The sequence below is a fragment of the Hyperoodon ampullatus genome, assembly GCF_949752795.1.
Source record: "Hyperoodon ampullatus genome assembly, chromosome: 4".
Classification (NCBI taxonomy): domain Eukaryota; kingdom Metazoa; phylum Chordata; class Mammalia; order Artiodactyla; family Ziphiidae; genus Hyperoodon; species Hyperoodon ampullatus.
The window spans coordinates 74,526,243-74,550,318 of record NC_136917.1 but is presented as its reverse complement, the minus strand read 5'-3'; the positions used below and the strand labels follow the sequence as shown (position 1 = coordinate 74,550,318).

At 41.5% G+C, this 24,076-nt stretch overlaps 1 protein-coding gene across 1 annotated transcript in view; it reads left to right on the top strand.

Annotated features, from left to right (window-relative positions):
- SNCAIP (synuclein alpha interacting protein) overlaps positions 1–24,076 on the top strand; it is a gene marked incomplete at both ends in the record, with an annotated part of 74,705 nt that overhangs the window by 4,003 nt on the left and 46,626 nt on the right. The window contains one exon of the mRNA XM_079702211.1: positions 10,338–10,410. Coding sequence (XP_079558337.1) covers positions 10,338–10,410 — 73 coding nt within the window. The remainder of the gene's footprint in view (positions 1–10,337; positions 10,411–24,076) is intronic.

Here is a 24,076-nt window from a genome sequence, read left to right as displayed (position 1 = left end):
GTTGGCCATGCCATGCACCGACTGAACTCTTTAAACACTGGTCCTGTTTAAGCCTCACATCAAGTCTGCGAGGCAAGCCCTATTTTTATCCCCTGTTTGGCCAATGAAAAAATGAGGCTTAGAGAGAGAGTCTGACTTTCACAAGGTTACAAGTAGGTAAGTGGCCGGGCCAGGATTTCAATACAGAACTGTTTGACTGTGTTACTCTTTCTCTTCTGATCAACTTGGTTGAGTAGAATCATCTCTGGACCAGTCATCTCACCCATCACTATCCCCAACTGTCATTGAAACAATTGCAAAGTGCTTTTTGGAAGTAAGGGAGTTGGTATATAGTGTAAATAAATAAAATGAAAACAAGCTAGGAGAACTTAAGCAAGTCTCTTAATTTTATTGTTCCTCAACTTTTCCATCTGTAAAATGATAATAATCCCTCTCTACCTAGCATCCTGGATTTTATGGAGAAGACATGAAAATTTATATATATGTAAACACACACACATATTTATATACAGACACAAATACATGTATATGTATATGCATATCTGTATACAAATACCTACATGTACATATAAACATGTACAGGTAAATAGACACACACACATATGTGCACATACACATAAATAGAATTAAGTGCAATGCTGTATTCCTCAGCACAGGAAATTTTGTTGCCTTTCTGTGTCACCATGACTGCAGCTTTGGTGAAAGTTGACATTTTTAGAAATTGCATAGCCTATGTTTTGTGCAAATCAAACGAGATCAAGATAAATAAGTGTCCTTCCACTTTATTATCCCTTTTGACCCAAGCCCTTGCAACCCAGAGTAATAGCACAGACTTATGTGGATTCATTTTCCTAAGGTGCTTAAATCACTGGTAGAAAAATAAATTCTTACAGCAAATAAATCTCACTCTCAGTGAGTTACATTTTCCCATCCCACAGACTGGGCATCACTTGCACTAAAATACCTGACCCCCTCTGTTTTGTGTGCACTACCTTTTGCTCAAGTCATTCCACTAACACTTCCCAGATTTCATTACATTCTGACCAGGAGCTGCTTCACAGCAGTGGGAGACCTTGAGAAAGGGTGTGTAGGGCTTATCACGTGGACTTAGGCGCTGAGTTAGGGAGGGTAAAGAATACAGCTTTTGTTCCAGTTTTAGGTGTGAAAAAGACTAGAAAGATATTCAAGGTGCAGAGAACCTGGCTTGCCCCTCCTCTCTAGCAAGGGATCGGTCTAAGATCCTATTATCCTTTCCTCTTTGCTTCCTAGAATGTGACCGAGACGTTTAGGTGGCCTCTGATTGCCTCCATCCCTTCTTGGCTGTCCCCGTCAATCAGCCCTGCCCTTCCAAGCCATCACCGTGCTTACTTTAAACTTACTTATATTTAAACTTTTCTTAGTGCTTCTCAGTAGGATCTAGTTTCATCAGCTTTTCAAAATGACCCAACATTTTTCAGTATTCTTTTTGCAGTATCTTGTATTCAAGTCTCAATTACCTCTCATTGGTCCCCTCTCCAGCCTCCCCACTATCCAAAACCTCACACTTGTTCGAATATTATATTCGAACCATTTTCTTAATACCTGCCAGGAAAGGAATTAGGAATAATTTAATCCAGGCAAAATGAATTGTAAATTCATGTCCCATAACTACTGTTAGAGTCCAGGTCTAGAACCCAGGTCCTCAGACTCCGAATCTTGGACCTGACTGATATCTCTACCTGAGGTGGTAGAGAGCAACCTTATGCATAGAGTGATTTCCAAGAAGAATGAGCAGCTGCCAGATTTTTTAATTTGCTGTTATCTCACTCTGCAGGTAGCCCTGAACGTTCTCATCTTTCCCAATAGTCATGGCATTTATTAGATTGACTATGCAGGTTATTTATGCAAACTATTTACCATTTATGGACAACTAGATTTTATGTCAGTCTACTCAACAGGCCTGTATAAACATTTACAGTGCACCAGGCATGGTTCTAGGCTTGACGTGAATGACACAGACTTGTTCTGTGCTCTCACAGAGTTTACAATACCCTATGATAACAATTGAGCATATTATGAAATGCCAGATTAACTTAATAGTAGGTTACATTTAATCACAATATCAAACTCCATTCTTGACAGTCAGTCTTTATATTTTGGTAGTGATTAATTATTGGCTCACAATTAAAACCAGGCAATCATTGAGGTCAAACAAGATGTAAAGCCAGCCATCTGCCTTACTGTGAGATAACTTTCTTTTCTAAGTCTTTTGTAATTTGTAATTTTTGCCTCAATAGTTACCATTATTTTGGCTTCATTTCTAAATGCTCATTTTTGATACTTTTTAATTAATGATAATAGTAACTAACATTTATTGAACACATACTATGCATCAGACACTATTCCTGATGTTTTACATTATTAGCTCAAAATCTTCACAGCCATATTCTGATGTAGATACCATGAGTACCTGTCTACAGATGAAGAAACTGATGATAGACAGAGATGGACTAACTAAGTTTAATTAGCTAGAAAATGGTGAAGCCAGGCTATAACGTGCAGTTTAGCTCTGGAATCCATGTATATAACCACTGTGTTGAAAATGACTTCTGCCCAGTCCCTTGGTCACCTGTGGCCACCCTCATTCACCCCCATCTTTTCCCATCCATGACCACTTCTCACAGCAGGTGAGGATCATTCAACACTGTGCTCTCATCACCTTCACCAATGTGGATCTTAATCTTTTGCCTGACTACACATATTAGCATTACAACAGAGTCATTCCTGGCATACTCTTAATATGGTCAGAACGAATTACTGAATGTTCCCAAATACCAACCACAAGCAATGTTTTAGCATAAAAGAATTTGATGATTATTAATTTTTTAAGTACCTCTTAGAACATAGGATAAAAACAAGGAAGAAGAGCAAAAATCAAATGCATTTGAAAAGAGGATTATTCATAATAATTTTCTTTAATAGAGCCTGAATGGTGGAAAGAAATATATTTAAATCAGACTGGGATACTTATATGAACATGTAGATCACCAATATCTGTACTATGTAGAGGTGGCAGTTGAGACTGTGGGAGTCCATAAGGTCACCTGTGAAACATGGAATGTGGAAAGGGAAGGATGTTCCAAGGAAGGAACTGTGCAGATGTATGTCCTATGAGGTGGGAGGAAAAAGAGGCTTCTACAAGAGACTGGAAAGGAGTTTTCAAAGATACAGGAGGAAAACTAAGGGAGATTAAAAAGGGGGGGAGGGATGATTTAAAGAATTTAAGAAAGGAAGTGGTCCAGAGTGGGAGGTAGGTCATTAGAAAGAGAAGGGTTTGAAAAGTGCCACTGGATTTTCCAGTTAAAACTCTTTGGTGGCCATAATAAGAGCAGTGCCTGTGGTGATAGCACAGATGGCGGGTCGTCGTGGCTGGAAGAGTGAATGCAGAGGTGAGGAAGTGGAGACAAGAACCAAGGCAGTTCTTTCAAAACAGATGGCTGTGAACCCAAGAGCAGGAAACTCCACCCATGGCCAACTGAGGAGGCAGTGTGTCTTCAGGTGGCAGGGATGCTTCTTTAATTTTATGGGATCAGAGGAGAGAGCTGAAGTTGAGAGAGTAGCTGAAGACAAGAAGAGGGGACGATGGCAGAGTATGAGTCTGAGATGGGAGAGGAGGAGATCTGAGCACAAGCTGCGAGCTAGCGTGATGAAGGCGTGCCCTGTGAGTACCACATCCTCAGAGAAGGGAAAACAGAGCCTGATCTGTTAGGGAGGGCATGAAGTCAGGACACCCCTTCCTGAATTGGGAGGTCAGGCCATTGGAGAGGAGGTCACAATTTTAGGAGAGTATTGTGCTTCTGAAAAACTCACTTCAGCTGTGTGTCTTTGCTTTCACTACCAGCTTTGCGTGTACACATTTCTGTCATTTTATTGTGTGACTGTGGAGAGACCTGCTTGAATTTTGGAAAGCTACGTGAGAAACAATGAATTTTAGTATAGCTGTTCGGATGACTGGCCTAATTGTTTCTTTTGGAAACTTAATGCGACCTTAGTTGTTTAAAAGTCTCTAGCTTGAAAAGGTGTTGGGATTTTAGTTCTTTCATTTTCTGTGGCTCATGACCATTTGAGTAATGCCTGCTTATTCACCCAACTGGCTGCACTTTTCAGGAGCAAGGGCCAAAGCTTTTCAGTCCCGAATAGTATGTAGGGTGGTCAGAGATCCCCAAAGCCCAATGTAGAAATCACAGTCTGTTATTATGAATCCCACGCATGTTCAAACTATTTTGCATGGCAGAGTGACAACATTGATGTAAGCTGGGACGTGTAGGACTGTCTTACGTCATAGCAACTCTGTGTAGTTTGTGAAGCTAAGTTTCAATGTCTGTTCTTGGCCGTGGGTTCTCTTGGATGAGGAAAGACCAAAGAAGCCAAATAAGGTGCTGAGACAGGCTGGCTGTCCTTCCTTTTTTCCTTTCCAGTCCGAACCTGGCTCACCTCTTCCTGCCTCATCAGTTCTCACATCTTGATATACTGAGCTGCAAATCATGAGAGGCATGAAGATGAGAAACACACATGAAAAATGAGTTAGAGAGAAGAGACCAGAACATTTAACATCGTTTTACAGCTTGCAAATTGACTTCACTTACATTGTCTCTTATGATTATCTGTGTTTTCTAGATAAAGAAACTGAGCCCCAAAGATAGGAAATGATTTATTTGTCCAGAACTACAGAGTTAATAAATGTCAGAAGTAGGACTTGAATCCAGAGCTTCTGGCTCCAAATCCATTGTCTTTATACAAAAAGCTAAGTCATCAGCCAGCATTCATGCTGTTAATATATGAGAAGTGTTTATTCTTTTAAATATAACGTGATTACATTGCTAGACTGGTAGTTATGGAATTTTCTAAGAAGATGAGTGCTTTATAAATATTAAGTACTACCATCATTAGTATTATTATTGCCACCCAAATCATGGGCTACATAGGAGAATTCATTTCATTCAGTTCAACAAGTACCTAGTTTCTTTGGTAAATAAAATATTGTCCACACCCTGAGGAAGCAGAGAAAGAAATTATGTAAACATATAGATGAAATGTCACATGATGGATTCTTTAATGGACATATGCCCAAGATAAAGAATTAAAGAGCAGTGGTTCTTGAACTTCGCTATGCATCAGAATCACCTGAACGGTTTGTGAAAACACAGATTGCTGGGCCCTGCCCTTAAAGTTTCTGGGATGGGGCCCAAGAATGTGAATTCCTAACAAAGTTCTTAGATGGTGTTAATGCCACTGGTCTGGACACCACACTTTGGAAGCTGAGATAAGTTCCATCCGGGAGGCTCAGAGAAGATACAGTGGGGGAGCCATAAGAAATTTACGGTTACTAAAGTAGCCTGAGGATGGAAAAATGTCATGGAGAAGTAGAGAAGAGGAATTACAAGGAAGCACAAGGAAATTGTTGGAATTGATAGATAGGTTCATTATATTGATTGTGATAATTTTATAGGTGTATACATATGCTGACACATTAAACTGTACACTTTAAATATGTGAAGTTTCCTTAAAGTTTATCAATTATACTTGGATAAAGATTTTTAAATAGATGAAGAACAGCAGATTTCAAAAAAAAAAAGAAGACGACCATGGGGAGAGATGTCTGAGCTCGTGGAGGACTGCACGTGCCATGCTAAGGCATGTGGCCTTTCTCCTACAGGCAGTGCAGAGCCACTGAAAGATCTGAAATAGAGAAGCACCCTAGTCAAATTTGCATTTTAGAAAGCTAATTAATTTTAGAGCAAGTATGGAAGCATGGAAGAAATTGCCACTTACGACCTAAATATGAAAGAACTCCTTTGACCGTCTATAATATTATGCCCAGGGATTAATCAGATGTGTGCACAGCTTAGTATTTCAGTCGAATAGTTAATAAGTCATTGTGTGCCATGCATATGTACAAGTCAAGGATATCATCCTTTCCGTTAGGCATTTGTGGGAGCCAGCACAGCCCAAGGGAACAACAGCACAGCCCAAGGGAACAACACCTTACCTTGTCTTTCACAAGGCAAGGTGCTTTTTTATCAAGGGCAAAAAAGAGTCTTTCTCTTTCTGACTTACTTCACTTAGCATGATAATCTCTAGTTGCATCCATCTAAAATGTGACACAAATGAACCTATCTATGAAACAGATACAGAATCATGGACCTAGGGAACAGACTGGTGGTTGCCAAGGGGATGGGGGGTGGGAGAGGGAGGGAGTGGGAGTTTGGGGTTAGCAGATGCAAACTGGTGTATAGAGAATGGATAAACAACAAGGTCCTACTGTACAGCACAGGGAACTGTATTCAGTATCCTGTGATAAACCATAATGGAAAAGAATATGATAGCACAGGGAACTCTACTCAATGCTCTGTGGTGACCTAAATGGGAAGGAAATCCAAGGAAGAGGGGATATACGTATATGTGTGGCAATTCACTTTGCTGCACAGCAAAAACTAACACAACATTGTAAGCAACTATACTCCAATTAAAAAAAAAAAGAGGAAAATTTAGACACAGATACCCAGGGAAAATGCCATGTGATGATAGAGGCATAGATTGGACTGGTGTATCTACAAGTCAAGGAAAACCAAGGATTGCTGACAACCATCCAAAGCTAGAAGAGGCAAGGAAACCTTCCCTAGTGCCCTCAGAGGGAGAATGGCCCTACAGACACTTTGACTTTGGAGTTCTAGCCTCCAGAATTGTGAGGGAATAAATTTCTTTTCTCTTAAAAAAAAAAAAGGGATATGAAAAAGAATGTGTGTGTGTGTGTGTGTGTGTGTATAACTGAGTCACTTTGCTGTAAGCAGTAATTAACACAACATTGTAAATCAACTATATTTCAATTAAAAATTTAATTAATTAATTAAAAAAAAAGGAGAGGTCAGTAAGGGCTGAAGCAATCAGCCAGGGTTTCACAGAAAATGCAGAACTCAAGCTGGCCTTGCAGAGCAGTGGCATTTGCCTGGCCGGAGGAAGGCATTGCAGGCAAGGAGGCCCCCGGAGTAAAGGAACTGGAGGGGAACTGAGCTTTGAGTGCACAGGGACATTGAAGAAGCGGAGACAACTCTTCAACCTTCGGCAGGGGCTTTTCTTGAGGCATGATGGAGGAGTGGAAAAGAAGTTTGGATCAAAAAGGGCGTTTCCACTGAAAGATGTTTAGAAAAAGAATAAATTAGACAGCAACATAGAGGTAGGAAATATAATACTTCTCAGCCATCTGCAAGCCCCTCTCCTCTCTTATCACCCAAGGATAATAGGAATCAAGGGAACAGAATATAAAGGCTTGGGTTGGGATCAAGAGACAGGGAAGGTTCGTAGGTGTTTGGTTCTGTTAGGGCGAAAATAACAGTAGTTGCTACCCTGGGAGCTGGCCATTGTCCTGAGAATGCAGTCAGTGGGCTGGCGACCTAACAGCTCCTTATAAAAGGCCATCTGTCCTGTGAACTGGGATGAAAGCCTGGGAAGTCTTCCCTTTCAGCTCCCAGATGGTATCACAATGCACTTGTGAAAGAGACTTCCTGGGTCATTTGCTTATTCCCAGATTTGCAGATATGAAAATTTTTTTGCAGGTTCGTTTTGTGAATTGTGTGTTTCCACTGTATCGATTCATATCACAACTTAACCATCTATACAGCACTCCCTTAAGCTTTATCTTCTACGCAAAGAGCAGTGTACTTGCTGAAAGAAATCTACAAATTGATTTTTTTTCTTGTGTGTCCTTGTAAAGAATGGTAGATTTGTTCACAGTGTAGACTGGAGTCATTGCTGAATTTGACATTCCACATACCCTTACAGTTATCCAAAACTTTGATTTTCTGGCCTACACATCATCTTTTTCTTAGATTATTATATTTTTTATTTCCCTGACCAGGAGCAGCACCTGACTTTTTCTTCAATGGCATTATTCCCAAATTACTAACATGAATGCCCGCACAAAAGTGGCTTTCTGTGTGACCATGGATCAAGAGGTAGAGCTGCCAGGTGTGATGCAGGTTGAGGCAGCGGATGGGGCTCAGCCAGGCTAGTCTCTGCCTGGAGCTCAGTCCCTACACCAACCAGGCAGCCTGGGTTGTTCAAATTTAAACCTCATCAAATTAAAAGTGATTGCATACTGTGGACCTTTTTTTTTTTTTTGCGGTATGCGGGCCCCTCACTGTTTTGGCTTCTCCCGTTGCGGAGCACAGGCTCCTGACGCGCAGGCTCAGCAGCCATTGCTCACGGGCCCAGCCGCTCCGCGGCATGTGGCATCTTCCCGGACCTGGGCACGAACCCGTGTCCCCCGCATCAGCAGATGGACTCTCAACCACACTGCACCACCAGGGAAGCCCCATACTGTGGACCTTTGAGGTCACATTGGAGGAGCTGAAGATGAAGCTAATAAATTGTAGATTGTGACATGTCTGACTTTGGGGTGGGAGGTGACAGTTAGGATGCATGTGGCTGGAAATGCAGATAGCAGCATACCCGGTTTAGTTAAATACATATCATTAAAGCCCACTGAGCAACTTATTGAACTTATCATTAACTATATTTAAGCACAATCAATCTGAAATTTCCTCTTTCTAAAATTTTGCCTTGGAAGAAAAGGAAAAAAAAAAAAAAAGGAACGAGGGCAAGACTTTGCCAAAGGGTGCTTTCATGAGGCACATGGCAACCAAAACAAAAGGCCCAATTTTAATTGAACTACAAACTGTGTAATTATTTAACCTGTACCAGCTGGTCTCAAGAAGCTACCAGATTTCCTCAGAGAGTTTGTACTTGGCCAGAAACATAAGGTAACTTACTAGGAACAAGAAAAATGCCTTCTATACCTATGTTACCTGCCCCCCACTCCCAAAGAGCATAATATAAAAGGGGAATAAAATCCTTGGAGTTCATTTTTGGCTTAAGAGGCAGTCCTCCCGCCCTCGAGTATGTGAATGGGTTTTGCTAAAGCACCTGTAGTCTCTGAGGAATAGCTGACATAAACAGGATGTTATTGCATCACACAGGTAAGAGTAATTTCTCTAATTAGTCATCTGAGATTTCATTTTTCACTTGGAAGTACTGGAAATTTAATTTGTGATGTGCAATTGGCGAACTGACAGTAGCTCCAACTGCGCCTCCCTCTGTCTTGCTGTCCCGATGCTGTGTGGAAAGCACGGGGGTGGGGCATGTGGGACTGTCTCAATGTAGACACTTCGCTTCATCTGTCAACATCAAGCTAACTAAAGCGCCTTCGTATTGACAAATGTGCCCTAATTACACATTCCTCACTTGTAATGCTATAATAATCCTAATGAGTTTCCCATGATCATTTTTCTTTTAGATTAAATGTTTTTTCTCAATCCCCCTTCCAGTTTTGTAACAGTGAAGTCATTCAGAATCCATGCTCATTTACATAAGAGCATTGTTTCATAAAAGTACAGAGCAAACTATTTTTAGAAAGCTGTATTTTATGAGTTAAAGTATGATTGAAGACAGGACCTGACTTGGCCTTTGATTAAAGACAGAGTTCATCCTATTTATTTTGTTTTAAAACACACTTCTCCAAAGAAAGCTTGATTGGGATCAAACTTCGTCCCCATACATCATAGCTATTGATTTTACATTTGTTGTCGCTCTGTTGATTTTATGCCCCTTTATGTCATAATTTGTAATTTGTTATCCTGATAGCCGGCCCCTGAGTTGGTGCTGGGACTGAGCCTGCAAGGTGGTTTCTTTCAATTCAGACTAATCTATCCATGAAACAGATGAGCTTTCAAACACAGAACAATGATCTTCTCACTTTTCATAGCATTATCCTGGTATTTCCCATGGAGATTACAGTAAAATTTGTGGCAAGTAGCAACATTAGGGACATTTCTGTAGTCCAGGAGATATAGCTCCTGGCTGCCCTGGATGCTGTAGGAAGCTGGGTGCTCCTCCTCTTGGCTTTTTTTTTTTTTTTTTCCACACATAGATTCACTCTTAGGATTCAGAATGCAAATATTATGGCCATCTTCTGGAAAGTGTCAAGGACAGAAAATCCTTCCATCTTCTACAAGTAGCAGAAGAGATAGAATGTCTGCTGGATACACCCCACCTTATTTGTTAAAGGACTATCCAGCCCTCTTTTTAATCTGCATCTACTTACATGCTTATAGGTAGAGTCTGGGATGCTGCCAGATCACCAAGCAGCCCATTTAGGGTAAAATTAGATAGACTTTCTAGAGATATATGTTGTACTCAAGTATCACTTCTTGTGTTTTGATTTTCTGGCCAATTGAGTGAATGTAATGCTCTTATTCTAAATTGCTACTTTACACTTTTTCCTCCTCTGGCTTCCCATTCAGTATTCAGTCACGTCACTCAAGACCATCCCGGAACTGTGCCGAAGATGTGATTCGCAAAACGAAGACAGATCAGGTAAGTTTTGCTCCCCACCTCTTCTCCTTATCCTGCCTTTTAGAGTGCGGGGGGACTCCTCCTGGCATCCCTTCCCCCTCACATTGGTTGCTCCTGCTTTCTGTTTTCTTTTGCTTTTATAGCTTCTCCACTTACCCCCGACCCTCAACAAACAGATGTTAGGTCATCCTCCAAAGACTAACCGGACAGGGAGGCCCTAATGAGGACTCAGCTGTTTACAAATAAATGTAGGCAATCATCGCGGCAGCTCCAAACCACAGTATACGCAGCAATTTACTGCAAACCCGAGAAACCATTGGTGACAAAACATAATGATGCAGGCGCCAATGAAAAAATGTTGGATGCATTTACTACCCATATGGCAAGGACCAGCTTGGGGGATGGTGCTTTGCCAAAGTCTGAAACCCTATCAGGGATGCGACATGATAGAATCTGCAGTAAGACATACTGTAACAGTTAAGATTAAAGCAAAGCTTTGGAGTTTAATAGTGTAAACTAAACAGAGAATTATGGCGTGTAGATGAAAACCAGCTGGCTGACCTTTTCTCCCTGCACATCCCCGACCCTTGACAAAAAAAGTACATTCAGGGTTGTTTTTCCCCCTGTAAATCAAATTAAACCTCTCTGCTTTTCTCTCTGTGATGGGCACAAATGAAAATAAAAAAGATATTGATGGGAATGATACCATAGCATTATTTTTTTTTATTTAACAAATTTAATCAGTTATACATATACATATGTTCCCATATCCCCTCCCTTTTGCGTCTCCCTCCCGCCCTCCCTATCCCACCCCTCCAGGTGGTCACAAAGCACCGAGCTGGTCTCCCTGTGCTATGCGGCTGCTTCCCACTAGCTATCTACCTTACGTTTGGTAGTGTATATATGTCCATGCCGCTCTTTCGCTTTGTCACAGCTTACCCTTCCCCCTCCCCATATCCTCAAGTCCATTCTCTAGTAGATCTGTGTCTTTATTCCTGTCTTACCCCTATGTTCTTCATGACATTTTTTTTTCTTAAATTCCATATATATGTGTCAGCATACAGTATTTGTCTTTCTCTTTCTGACTTACTTCACTCTGTATGACAGACTCTAGGTCCATCCACCTCATTACAAATAGCTCAATTTCGTTTCTTTTTATGGCTGAGTAATATTCCATTGTATATATGTGCCACATCTTCTTTATCCATTCATCCGATGATACCATAGCATTAAACTGTGAAATGATGTTTATTATTTTTCCAAGTAATTACTCTAAGGCATCACCATTAACCTTGCCAAAGCTGGACCTCTGATAGTAACTAGAATCCTGAGAACCACGGATGATGGAAGACTTAAGATAACCCTAGAATTATGTGTATTGTGTTTGAAAATAAATAGATCGGCCTTACCTATGCAGCTGCTAGAACCCTAGGCCTTTTGAACTGAAAGGACTGTGCAAAGCTAATGTACTTTTCTCCTGGGCCGTTTGTTTTCTTTCAACATTTTGTTTAGATGAGATGGGGAAAATAATTAGTCTATCTAGGTTTGTTTATCTGTGTGTTTTGTTTTTTTTTGTATGAGTGAAAGTAATGATTCAATGTTTGGGTCAGAAACATCACAGAAGATAGTTTGAAGGTCAAATAAAAGTTTTCATTTACCTCCATTTAAAAAACATTTTTCTTATTTCAAATGCACTCAAGTATCTATGGGGTTAACAGAGGCTTTGGCCGTAAGGCTTATCAGGATGTGCCTCCTTAAAAGGCATCACCAGGTTCAAAGTTAAACCTCTGTGATCAGTGACAAGGGCAGCAGACACAGTGGACAGGCCCCCGGCCTCAGAGTCGGAAGACGTCCGTCTGAGTCAGCATTCAGACATCTATCTGTTATACGACCCTGAGCCTGTGACTCATTATCTATAAAATAAAAAAGAAACTTGTTCTGCCAATGTTGCTAGGCTACCGTTAGGATCAAAATTAGGTGATGTATCCGAAGGTACTTTGTAGATACAAGATTTTCTTTCTCCTTTTTTTTTTTTTTTAATTGGAGATGGGGCAAGAGAGAAGACATAACAGCAAACACTTCAGTAGCGCTTACTGTGCTAGGTATTGCTGTAAGCCCTTTACTCGTATTAACTCAATTAATCCTAAAATCCTTGTGAGCTAAGTATTGTACTATTAAGATGTTTATATTATATAGATGGGCAAACTGAGGCACAGAGCAGAGAAGTAAATTATCTCGCCCAGAGTCACACAGCAGTTACGTTACAGAGCTGGGATCCAAACCCCAGGAAGTTTGCCTATGGAGTATGTTGTCTTATCCATTACATATACTGTCATATAGCTAGACTTAGGGATAGTAATTTAATTTTAAGATATTTTCCTTTTAAAACTTTAAAAGCTAGCATTTTCCCTCACTGATGAAGTAGAAAATTTCTTTTCTCTGTTAAATAGCTTCTCTTGCTTACCAAGTTAAGTGAATTAACCGAAGCTTTTAAAAAGAATTTTCCTGGGGCTGGTTTATTCCATTTTCTCCAGGTCTTGTGACTTGTAGTCACTTCCACAGTAGGTGATGTTAGACATTTCTTCTGTGGTTGAGAAGGATGCCAATTTCAAGTTCAAAAGCCTTTAAACTCACCCAGAGCAAATATCCAGTGCTCAAGGTAATCACCAATAATTAGACCTGACAGGAAACGGATATATGAGGGAAAGACTCAGCCCTCTTTAATGGAATCACATGTACACCTCCAATCTCATGGACCATTTGGAGGTTGGTAAACCACTTTCTAATAGAGCAAGAGGTATCCTAGAAAAAGAAACACATGAAAAATCAATCTCTCCAAAACACCGCTGTAGAATTATCTGTGAGCTGCTTTGAAAGAAATCTCAACATAGTGAAGTTTTCACCCTCCATTTCTGAAAGAATTGAGGCAATCTCAGTTAGTTTCATGGGCATGCAGATGTGGAAATAACCCTCCACCCCCAACACATCCCCTTAGTCTTTCCTGTTTCAACAACCTAGGAGGAGTTCGCTCCAGGAGCACTTGCACAATTTCCATCTTTATGGTAGTCTTTTGGAACAGATGGTGGCAGAAGACATATTGGCTTCTGAGAGGGTCCACACCTTCTTCTGGATGGGGCACCCTCTGGGGGAACTTTTCCCTAAACCTCCTGTGACTTAGAACATACTCCACCAGATAAAGATGTGTCTCTTTACCTTTCTAAAGTTTGTTAGGCACTTTCTGTTTTGTGTAGGTTGTCAGATGTTAACATCCAACCTGTACTAACATGTCTTTGACTAGATAGATGTTCTTGGACCCAGTTGTTCTTTTATTTATTCATTCCTCAAATAACTTTGTGTTTTCTGTCCTATGCACTGAAGACAGGGTAACAAGCAAGGTGTAGACAAGGCCCTGTTCTCAACAGCACTTACATTCTGCGGGGTGACAGACAAAAGGCAGGCAAATGAAGACATAAACCAGATTTTCCCAGACATTGATAAGAGGTGACATGACGCATGTGATAGAGTAACTTACAGTGGATGGGGAGGGAGGGGCGTTTGGGGGATCAGGGAGCATTCTTAGGGCCCAGCCATGGGAAAGCCAGTGAAGGCAGAGGAACTAGCAAGCGCAGTGCCCCTGAGTCAGAAATGAGCTTAGCATGGATGAGGAAGAAAAGGAAAACCAATGTGGCTGCATGGGGCAATCAAAATGAGGATGAGGCCAGGGATCCGGTCAGGGTCAGACTCTACAGGGCCCTGAGGGTCATGGTATGCAGAGTTCAGATTTTTCTCTAAGTTCTGTGAAGAGCGCTGACAGCAGGATCCCAATATTTCTAAAATCCCATTACCTGGAAAGAAGCCGAAAATCATAACTCTCAGTAGAAGAAGGGACCCTAAAAATCATCTAGTTTAAGAGGGAAAGAAAGTGAGAAAGTGCAAATAATAAAAGCAGAAGTGTACGGTGTTGACAGGGGATGGATGTGGGCAAAGGGTATACAGGTGTTCTTTGTACTGTTTTCATTCTTTCAACTATTCTATAAATTTAAATGAAAATGTTTTAATTATAAGTGAATTTTTAAAGGTCAATAATAATAATAATAATGTAGTCCAAAGTCCATCAGATCTTGGAGTGACTATTATTATCCTGATGGGGTCATCAGCCTGTACTTTGTCACGTGAGTGACAGGGAGCTCACAGTCTCACAAAGCTGCCTATTCATAAAGGTTAATTTTTGTTCAGCCAAAATCAGTGTCCCTCAAATGTCCATCCCTTACACCTGGCTTTTTCCTAGGGATCCTTAGAGAAGGACAGTTCCTCCTGGGCAAGGGTACCACTGACTGTTTGGAGATGGCAGTCACCCTTGGTTTTGTCTTCTCCAAACTAAAGTTTCCCTCCACGGTTTTGAGCGTATCCTGCTCATGCTTCTTGCTTTCTTGCAGCTGTTGCATTTACCAGCTTCCCTCTTAAAAGTGGCGCACCCAGAGCTCCACCCGAGGTTGCTCCCCGTATGGTCGGATCAGAACCTGTCAACCACACAGATCAACCTCAGGACTTACCACACACCTTTCCTGCCTTCGCTCTTGGGCTACAAAGACAAGACTGGTGCCTCCCCTTCCTGCCTGTTATTTTTAAAGTGTTCTGAGAGGAACAGGAGGGCAAATGAGCCCAGATGTTGGCCCTTGGGAGCCTCTCTATGAGACATAGAGCCTAGGGCTCACCCACTTCATCCCTGGGCCCTGGGTCAGCTCCACAGTGGGCTCTGAGAAAGGCAGATGGCAGGGTGTTTTGTCAGAGGCCTGGGGCAGCATTCCTGCACCTTCCACTCGCTCACCAACGCCCACGAGTCTGCCCTGGGAGTGCCCTTCCTTTAGCCGAAAGCACGGATTCCTATTAAAATCTGTATTTCCCCTGACAAGGATAATATTTTAAACTCTTTGCCATCAATTACACTACACTATGCCTAAACTGAATTTTTGAGAGAAAAAGAAGTTTTGAAAAGAAGTGTGGAGGACTTGCAGATACCATAAGAAGGCAGGAGAGAGGGGAAGAACTAGGAATTAGAAGCTTGAGAACAAACTTTGCTGGTGGTTAGAGCTGCACAGGTGCTACTGAGATCTCCCAGTTATTTCTTAGGTGCTCAGCGTACCAGGCATTAGTCCAGGTCTTCTGTGCACAGCTTATTTGTCCTCAAAGTAATTCTCTGAGGGAGGACCATTATTATACCCATTTTATGGATGAGGAAACTGAGGCCCACAGAAGGCAAATAATTTGTCCAGAGTTCTGCATTTGAAACCAGTTCTGCTGACCACAGAGTCCCTATGAAGTTGAAGAACTGAAGAGCAGTTGTAGTCCGAGGAACCACGCGCGGCTAGTGGAATGGGGCAAGGATTAGCATTAGGGAAGTTACGGGTGAAAAACTTACACCTCTAAAAGGGTGTTATTTATGAAATGTTGGCATGTTTTCTCTGCTTAATCCCTGCTCCTCATGTAGGAAAGGGGGACAGCACAAGGCAGGGCATGTTAACTCTGCTCTATATTTTCTCCGTATGAGGACTAAATACGTATGAGGACTAATACTAAATCGACATATGGTATTCAAATCAAACATATTCAATTTCATTGACTTCGAGCTTCTATTAATTAATTGGACATTCAGATACACATTTGTTTCAATTCATGGTGCTTTAAATGTCTTGTGATTCTTTCAAAATATGTATCTGCTCAGCTCATTGTATAACTTTCTTATGAAAGAAAACATCTAAATATTAATACAGCTTTGCATCTAAGAACTTAGATGTGTTGAGGTTGGGAAACTCGGATATGTAACAGTAATAAATGGGCCGGGAGTGTGTTCGAGAAGAGATCCTGAAGGGTTTTCAATACCTAAATAGTAGAGAAGATCACTTGTCTGACAGTGAGTAAAGGAAAATCATACTTTTTAAACTCAGTATCTGGTAAAAGCTCTTTTGGATGTATATTTAGAAACATTGCAGATTTGCTATATTTTTAGCCCTGTGCCTGCAAATTTTGTGATAAACCCTGAAAATGTATGGTTTTCTAAGATTTTCAAGGATTTTGGCCAACACCGAAAATAATACATTGACATGAAATTTATCCTATTGACACTGCTGTGACATAGCTGATGATGCTAAATATACAAACCTCCTGTTTCCAATTTTATTAAGGTTTCATGCTAAAAGCATGAAAGTTGGTATAGCAGTTTAAATTAATCCATTTCACATGATCTAATATAAAATGGACTCAAAGATTCAGGAAACACATTTGCTAAGATCTCAATCAAGAAAATGAACACTTCACCCTGATGCAGCAAAGAATCTAACATTTATGACAAAAATCTATTTAACTACAGTAAAAATTTACATACAATAAAGCATGTAGATGAGAATGTTAGTCAAATAATTATTTTTGCTTTTTCTTTAACAAAATTATAATTATAAAGGTGACATAATTCATTTTTTTTAAATAGTAAGTAAAAACTACAATTAACCATGCTACCAAAACAAAATTGCTGTATTTCTTTCTAGTATTTTTTTCATGAGGCATATGTTTTGTACAGTTGTCATCATAACACAAGGGCAAATTTTTTTTTAAACATCTTTATTGGAGTATAATTGCTTTACAATGGTGTGTTAGTTTCTGCTTTATAACAAACTGAATCAGCTATACATATACATATGTCCCCATATCCCCACCCTCTTGCGTCTCCCTCTCACCCTCCCCATCCCACCCCTCTAGGTGGTCACAAAGCACCAAGCTGATCTCCCTGTGCTATGCGGCTGCTTCCCACTAGCTATCTGTTTTACATTTGGTAGTGTATATATGTCCACGCCACTCTCTCACTTCTTTCCTGCTTACCCTTCCCCCTCCCCATGTCCTCAAGTCCATTCTCTACAACTGCGTCTTTATTCCTATCCTGCCCCTAGGTTCTTCATAACCACTTTTTTTTTTTCTTAGATTCCATATATATGTGTTAGCATGCGGTATTTGTTTTTCTCTTTCTGACTTACTTCACTCTGTATGACAGACTCTAGGTCCATCTGCCTCACAAATAACTCGATTTTGTTTGTTTTTATGGCTGAGTAATATTCCATTGTATATATGTGCCACATCTTCTTTATCCATTCATCTGATGATGGACACTTAGGTAGCTTCCATGTCCTGGCTATTGTAAATAGAGCTGCAATGAACATTGTGGTGCATGACTTTTTGAATTATGGTTTTCTTGGGGTGTATGCCCAGTAGTGGGATTGCAGGGTCATAGGGTAGTTCTATTTTTCATTTTCATAAAGGCAGTTTTTTTTTTTTTTTTTTTTTTTTTTTTTTTTTTTTTTTTGTGGTATGCGGGCCTCTCACTGTTGTGGCCTCTCCCGCTGCGGAGCACAGGCTCCGGATGCGCAGGCTCAGCAGCCATGGCTCACGGGCCCAGCCGCTCCGCGGCATATGGGATCCTCCCAGACCGGGGCACGAACCCGTATCCCCTGCATCGGCAGGCGGACTCCCAACCACTGCGCCACCAGGGAGGCCCCATAAAGGCAGTTTTATCCACTGCTTTTTTCTGCCATTGCAGAATGTGTATGGCCAACACTTTGAATGAACTACAGAACTTAGGAAAGCAGAGCCGCCCCCTCTGTCTGCTTTAAATCCATTAACACTTTGCTTAAGTCTCTGAAAGAAAGGATATGAAGTCAATGCGGGGAAAGATAGGAGCAGGGGGTGATAGAAAAATTAAAAATAAAACTCTAGTAGTGTCAAAAATAATGTAAAGGCCTGGCAGTGGCAGAGCTTAAATACACTGCATCTTTGTCCCCTCTTCTCTCCTTGAACATTTCTTCTTTTTTTCTTTAACATCATTATTGGAGTATAACCGCTTTACAATGGTGTGTTAGCTTCTGCTTTATAACAAAGTGAATCAGTCATACATATACATATGTTCCCATATTTCTTCCCTCTTGCGTCTCCCTCCCTCCTACCCTCCCTATCCCACCCCTCTAGGTGGTCACAAAGCACAAGCTGATCTAAGTCCCCTAGCTCCCTGACTTTCTAGAAGGTTGTAGAGTTAACAAAGTCAGGAATGAGGCAGTACTAGAGGAAGAGAAAACTCTGGGAAAGAGACCCAGTCTCCTTTCCCATGTTTAGGTTTTACTGGACTCTAAGAAACATACCTCCCCCCTCAAAACTGGTGGGGAAATCTCTTGGTAGAAATGAGTTCAAGGGAATTGGCAGTAAGGAAAGATGAGAACTCAGAAGTAGAGAGAAAAGCATCGTGGAGGCAGGAAGGGGAAGAAATGAAGCACAGGAACAAGGAAAAACCGGTACAGAAGCAAAGTGCCTTTCACCTTGTGGGACCCCGCAGTGACTTCCTTCTCAGAAGTCAATCCTGTCATTAGGAGGAAGTGGTTTTCCCTGCCCCATGTTCCCAATCAAGGCAACAGTAGGATTGGGGAGAGGGAGGGTTATTACTGGTTTTGGATCTTCATAGAGTCTCTGAGAGCACCCCACTTCCTGCTGAAAGTGTATCCTTTTTCTTTTGTCTCCCAGTGGGCAATTTCTTCCCATTTAAAATGAGTGCGCTTTGTCCACATACCTTCTTTGCCCTGACTCTTCCCCTAAAAAAAAAAAATCACTAAAAAACTCAAGTAATAGAAACAGAATCCTAGAATCTCATAGTTGAAGGCTCCTCGGAGAGAGTAAAGAATCATCTCCAAAAGTCCAGATCCTTCTGTGGCATCGATTGCTCAGGCCCTTGCATCTCACAGTGCACTCCGAGACTGGAACCAGCACCACCAGCATCACTGGGAAGCCTGTTAGAAATGCAGACCCTGAGGCCTTACTCCAGACTCCAGAATCAGAATCTGTATCTTGACAAGCTCTCCAGGTGACTCATTTGTGTATATTCGAGTTTGAGAAGTGCTGACTTAGGCCACGTTTGGTGCTAATCCATCGTCCTGATGAGGTATCATGTCACTCTGTGCTCAGAATCAAGCAATAGTTCCCCAAGATGGTCCTCAAGATACACAGTGGGAAACTCTCTTAGTGGGAAACTCTTAAGGGGTTGGTCTTCAAGCACTCTTCTCCTGGATCAGCAAGCTTCCTCACATGCCGCTCTCCTCCTGCTTTCTACCTGCCAGTCTCATCAAGGGACCTGCTTCACTTCCTCAAATGTGCTGTGTTCTTTCACGTGACACGTCCTTCCTTCTCTCCTTTCACCTCCAAGGTCACCTCCTCACAGCCCTTCACCCTACTCCCGCGACCACCACTGTTCAGTAGAAATGTAGTGTACGCCATTTCCATAATTTAAACTTCTTCTAATAGTCATATTAAAAAATATAAGTAGATGAGATTAATTTAATAATACCTTATATTTATCCCAATAAATCAAAACTGTTATCACTTTGATATGTACCACCAGCCACAGTTTAAGTGCCTAATAGCCACAGGTGTCTAGTGGCTCCTATTTGGACAGTGCAAGCCTAGATTATATTAGAACCCCTCTCCCAACTTACTATATTATCTCCCAGCTCCCTGTACTTTTCCACCTCTTTAAATATCTGTGTTTTAAAAATTATTGGTAATGTAGTTTAATATCAGTTTTCTCTAGTAGACTAAATAAAATCTCTTTTGGGTAATTTTGTTCATTATGGTATCTCCAGTGCCTACTGATGTTGCTACATATACACCTGAGGTAGGATGGATGATTGAATGTGTAAAGAGGTGAAAAGGAAGCCAACTTCTTTGGGTTTTGTATCATAATTGAGCTTTGGGACAGCTGCTTTGCTTCTCTTCATTTGGTTTGACACTTTGATATTCTCTGGATATTTGATTCCTCTTTTATCTGCACCATACAAACACTCTCTAATTATTTCCTGTCTTAAAAAACGAGCAAACAATACTGCTCTGGTGGCTCCACCCTAATTCTCTGCTCCTTTTTCTTCCCACCCCAGGCCCCACTTATAGCCAACATGCTTTAGAGAGTTAACGGAACCTCGATCTGTAGTCCTCCACCTCCTGTTCACCTTAAATATCTCCAGTATGGCTTCCACCTCTTTTGGGAAGGTCACAACTTCCAGTTGGTCAAATCCATTGACACCGACGTTCTCATCTTGCTTGGCATTGCTGTGTTATTTGAGGCTATTGGCCGTGCCTTTCTGGAAACATTCTCCTCCCATGGCTTTGTGATACCACCTCTCTCCTTGTTTTTCTTCTAACACTCTTACATCTCCTTAGTCTCCTTTGCAACTCCTCTCCTTTCTCTACTTGACCTTTACATATCCAAGTGGTATGGAAGTATTCAGTAGGATCCTTTCTCCTCTCAATCTCTAAGTCTCTCTGAGTTGATAGCTCATTCATTCTCATGGCTTCACATGCCCTCTACTTGCTGCTGCTACTCACCTCATCACTCTAGCCTCCTAATTAATGACCCACTCGATATCTCCATTGGATGCCTTGTGGAATTATGAAGAGGAATTCTTGAATCCCCATCCCCAACCTGTCCCTCCTCAGACCCCCCCTCAGCAATCAGCACTCAGTTTACTGAAACATCCACTCGGTGGCCGAAGCCAGGATTCTGCCTCTCCCTCATCTCCACCTCCATCTATCAGCAGGTCCTGAGTTGTCTGTGCTCAAAGGCTATCCCCATCTGTCCACTTATCTCCAACTCAACAGCCCCCAGCCAGGCCGGGCCACCTTTATGTTTCATTGGGTTAACAACCATGAACGAATACTTTGACTTCTTTCTTCACCATCAATCCTTGACACCCCATATTTCCCCCAGAGGAGGCACAAGGATATATTTTTAAATGTAAAGCAGGCCATTTCATTCTCTGTGAAGCACCCCTAAGAATACCCCATTTCACTTAAAATATAACCCAAACTCCTTTTTGTGGTCCATAAAACCCTCAAATGAGTTGGCCCCTGACAACCTCCCCCAACTTCATCTTTGATCTCCTTCACCCTAGCTCACTCTGCTCTAGATAGAAGAACTATGGAACCTGCCAGATTCTCTCCTGCATTAGGCATTTGAGAATGGGCTTCCTTCTACCCATATCTTCACAGAATCGTCTTTTCTCTTGTATTTTCCCCCAGATCCTCATAATTGTCTTCTTCTCATCCTCAGGTCTTGGCTTACATGTCATCTCCATGATAAGGCTTCTCGGCTGTTCTCTATTCCAGGACCCTACTTGTTTCCATCAAAGCACTCTGCATTTTTGTAATTTCTCATTCATCTGTATACTTGCTTGACTGTCTGCTTGCCCCATAAGGACGGTGATTATGTCTATTTCATTCCCCTCTGTACCCCTACAGCCATGTGCACAGAGAACATTCAGCAGATGTTTGTGGAATGAGTGGACCCTGTAAGAGTCTTTTAGCATTCTGCCCATTACTTTAGCACTTCTGAACAAGCTCTATTATATTCCTATATGTCTTGCTTATATTGGAAAGAAATTGCCACCTTTAACCAGTTGAAAGAATTGGCAGCTGAAATCAGAACAAATTTTCCGTGATAAGATGACTCTAAATTTAGGCTGATGCCGCTAAAGATAAACAAAGTAGGGAAATTCTTCCACTCAACTGTTTCTAAGAAAAGTTGTTATTAAAAACCATTTTCCTAATGTTACTTCATAGTCAGTGGTTACCAAAATCTCGGCAGAGAGTACAGTTTGGTATTTAGCTTAAAATGAATCTGAAATGAGTACAACCAGGTTTTACTACTGGTTTCTGGAATTCCATTGCCTACATGTGACCCAAATAGAGAAAATGTGAATTGCATGTTTAGGGAATAATTTTACTTTTGATAAGGCAGTTCTGCGGTGTTATGGAGAGAAAGTTGGAGTCAGGGAACCTCAGTCCTGGTTGAGCAGTCAGCATAGTATGTAATTTTCCACATAACACTTGAAACTCCCTCAGTTCGCATTTATTTTCAAGTGAGAATACGGAAGCACTGCTCATCCATCCTCCGGAGTTGTTGTAAAAACGTCTAGTGACATCATACACTTGACTTGTGGTCAGAAACATAGGAAGTTTTACACAAATATATTGTATTCGTTATTTTAACGATGGAGGACATTTTAGGAAAATTCTAATTAATAAATAGCATTTGGAGGAACTTTTAAAACACACGTAAGTGTTTTGGGTTTTTTCATTGTTTGTAACAGTGCCTGAGAAGCGTGTACCGAATGGCAGTAGGAAAGGAGGCAGCAGCGTGGCTCTGCCAGGCTCTGTCCTGCAGGGGCCTCTATCTGCACTTTGCTGTGTCCCTGCACCTCCCCTGTCCTCTCTGCAGCCTGTAATGGAGAACTCCACCCGGCCACCAGCTTGCTTGGGCGGACCCCATGGGGCTGCCCAGAGGAAGAGGAGGCTGCAGGCTGGGCTACTTCTTCCTCCCATTTCTCCTCCCCTCCACACCTTGAGGTGCGTCCCTCTCAAAGTGGGACTACGTTTCATACACTTACCACTTTGTTTCTGGAAAATAGAATTCATTTAATGTTTCGTAAAAAAAAAAAAAAAAAAAAAGCAAACACTCATGCACCCTAAAGGTATATACCCCCTTTTCTCTTCTTGTGTCTAAAGTTGTATTCCTAATGTGGATACATGACTTCACATCGAGGAGGAAGATAAACATTTTACTGATGGCATTCTGGGAGCCATCTGTTGGAGCTGGATAGTAGAGGGTAGCGGATAGGGATTTTTCAAACCTCCCCCATCTGCCTCTTGTTCCCTTAGCAAGGAGCAGTATCTTGGTGTTTCCTGCCCTTGACAGATCAGCACTGTAGAACATTGCCACCTTCAGTTAAAACTGGTAAGCGTGGTTCTACACTTTCCAGAAACCACACTGAGCCAGTTCTGCCCTGTTTCCACACTTCTCTGCTTGATGAGCCTCTGCACCATCCTTGGATGTGTATCCCTCTCTATAATTCAGCACTGAGAGAGGAAAAAACAGAAAGGAAATCTGGTAATGGGCCTGGAGTGGATGTGAGACTTAATCCACTCAAGAGGTTTTGCTGATGTCAGAGTGAAGGTCAGCATGCTTTTTAGGTGACAGAATAACTCTGAAACCATGTGCTTTCTTCAGAATCACTCATTTGTCTTCTATGGGAACCATACTTTCAAGGCCCAAAGGTTTAAAGTTGTCAAAATATTGAGTCTGATTTCATGATAGAACATGCGTCTTTGGTGAAGTATCTTTTCTACCCAAGGTAGCAAGAGCTTTTGAGTATTTCTGTGAGTTTTTACACAATAAAGAAATGGGTGCAGATGGGGTACAAAGTGATGTGAGCAGGTCTTGACAGTTCTGGGCTGGGCTGGGAATTAGGAAACTTGGGAAACTGGGAAATCTGACTTTCTACAGCTGCTTTATATCAGCAGCCACTTAGGAAGTTTAGAACCACATCAATGAATCTTTTCCAATAATATTTTAACAACTCAATGTGAATAAATCATTGGTTGATATTTTTATAAGAAAGTCCCCTGTACTTGCCCTTCAGCCTCACAACACCATCAATAAAGGGTCTGTGACACCAATGAAAGGGATGAGCAAACAACTCCATGCGAACATTTCTCACACCCACTGGCTCTTCCCCACATCATGGCCTGACACAGTACTCCAGATTCAGAGTTAACCCAACCCTTTCTTGGATCAGGTTCCAATCTAGTCTCCAAGGGTGGTACAGAA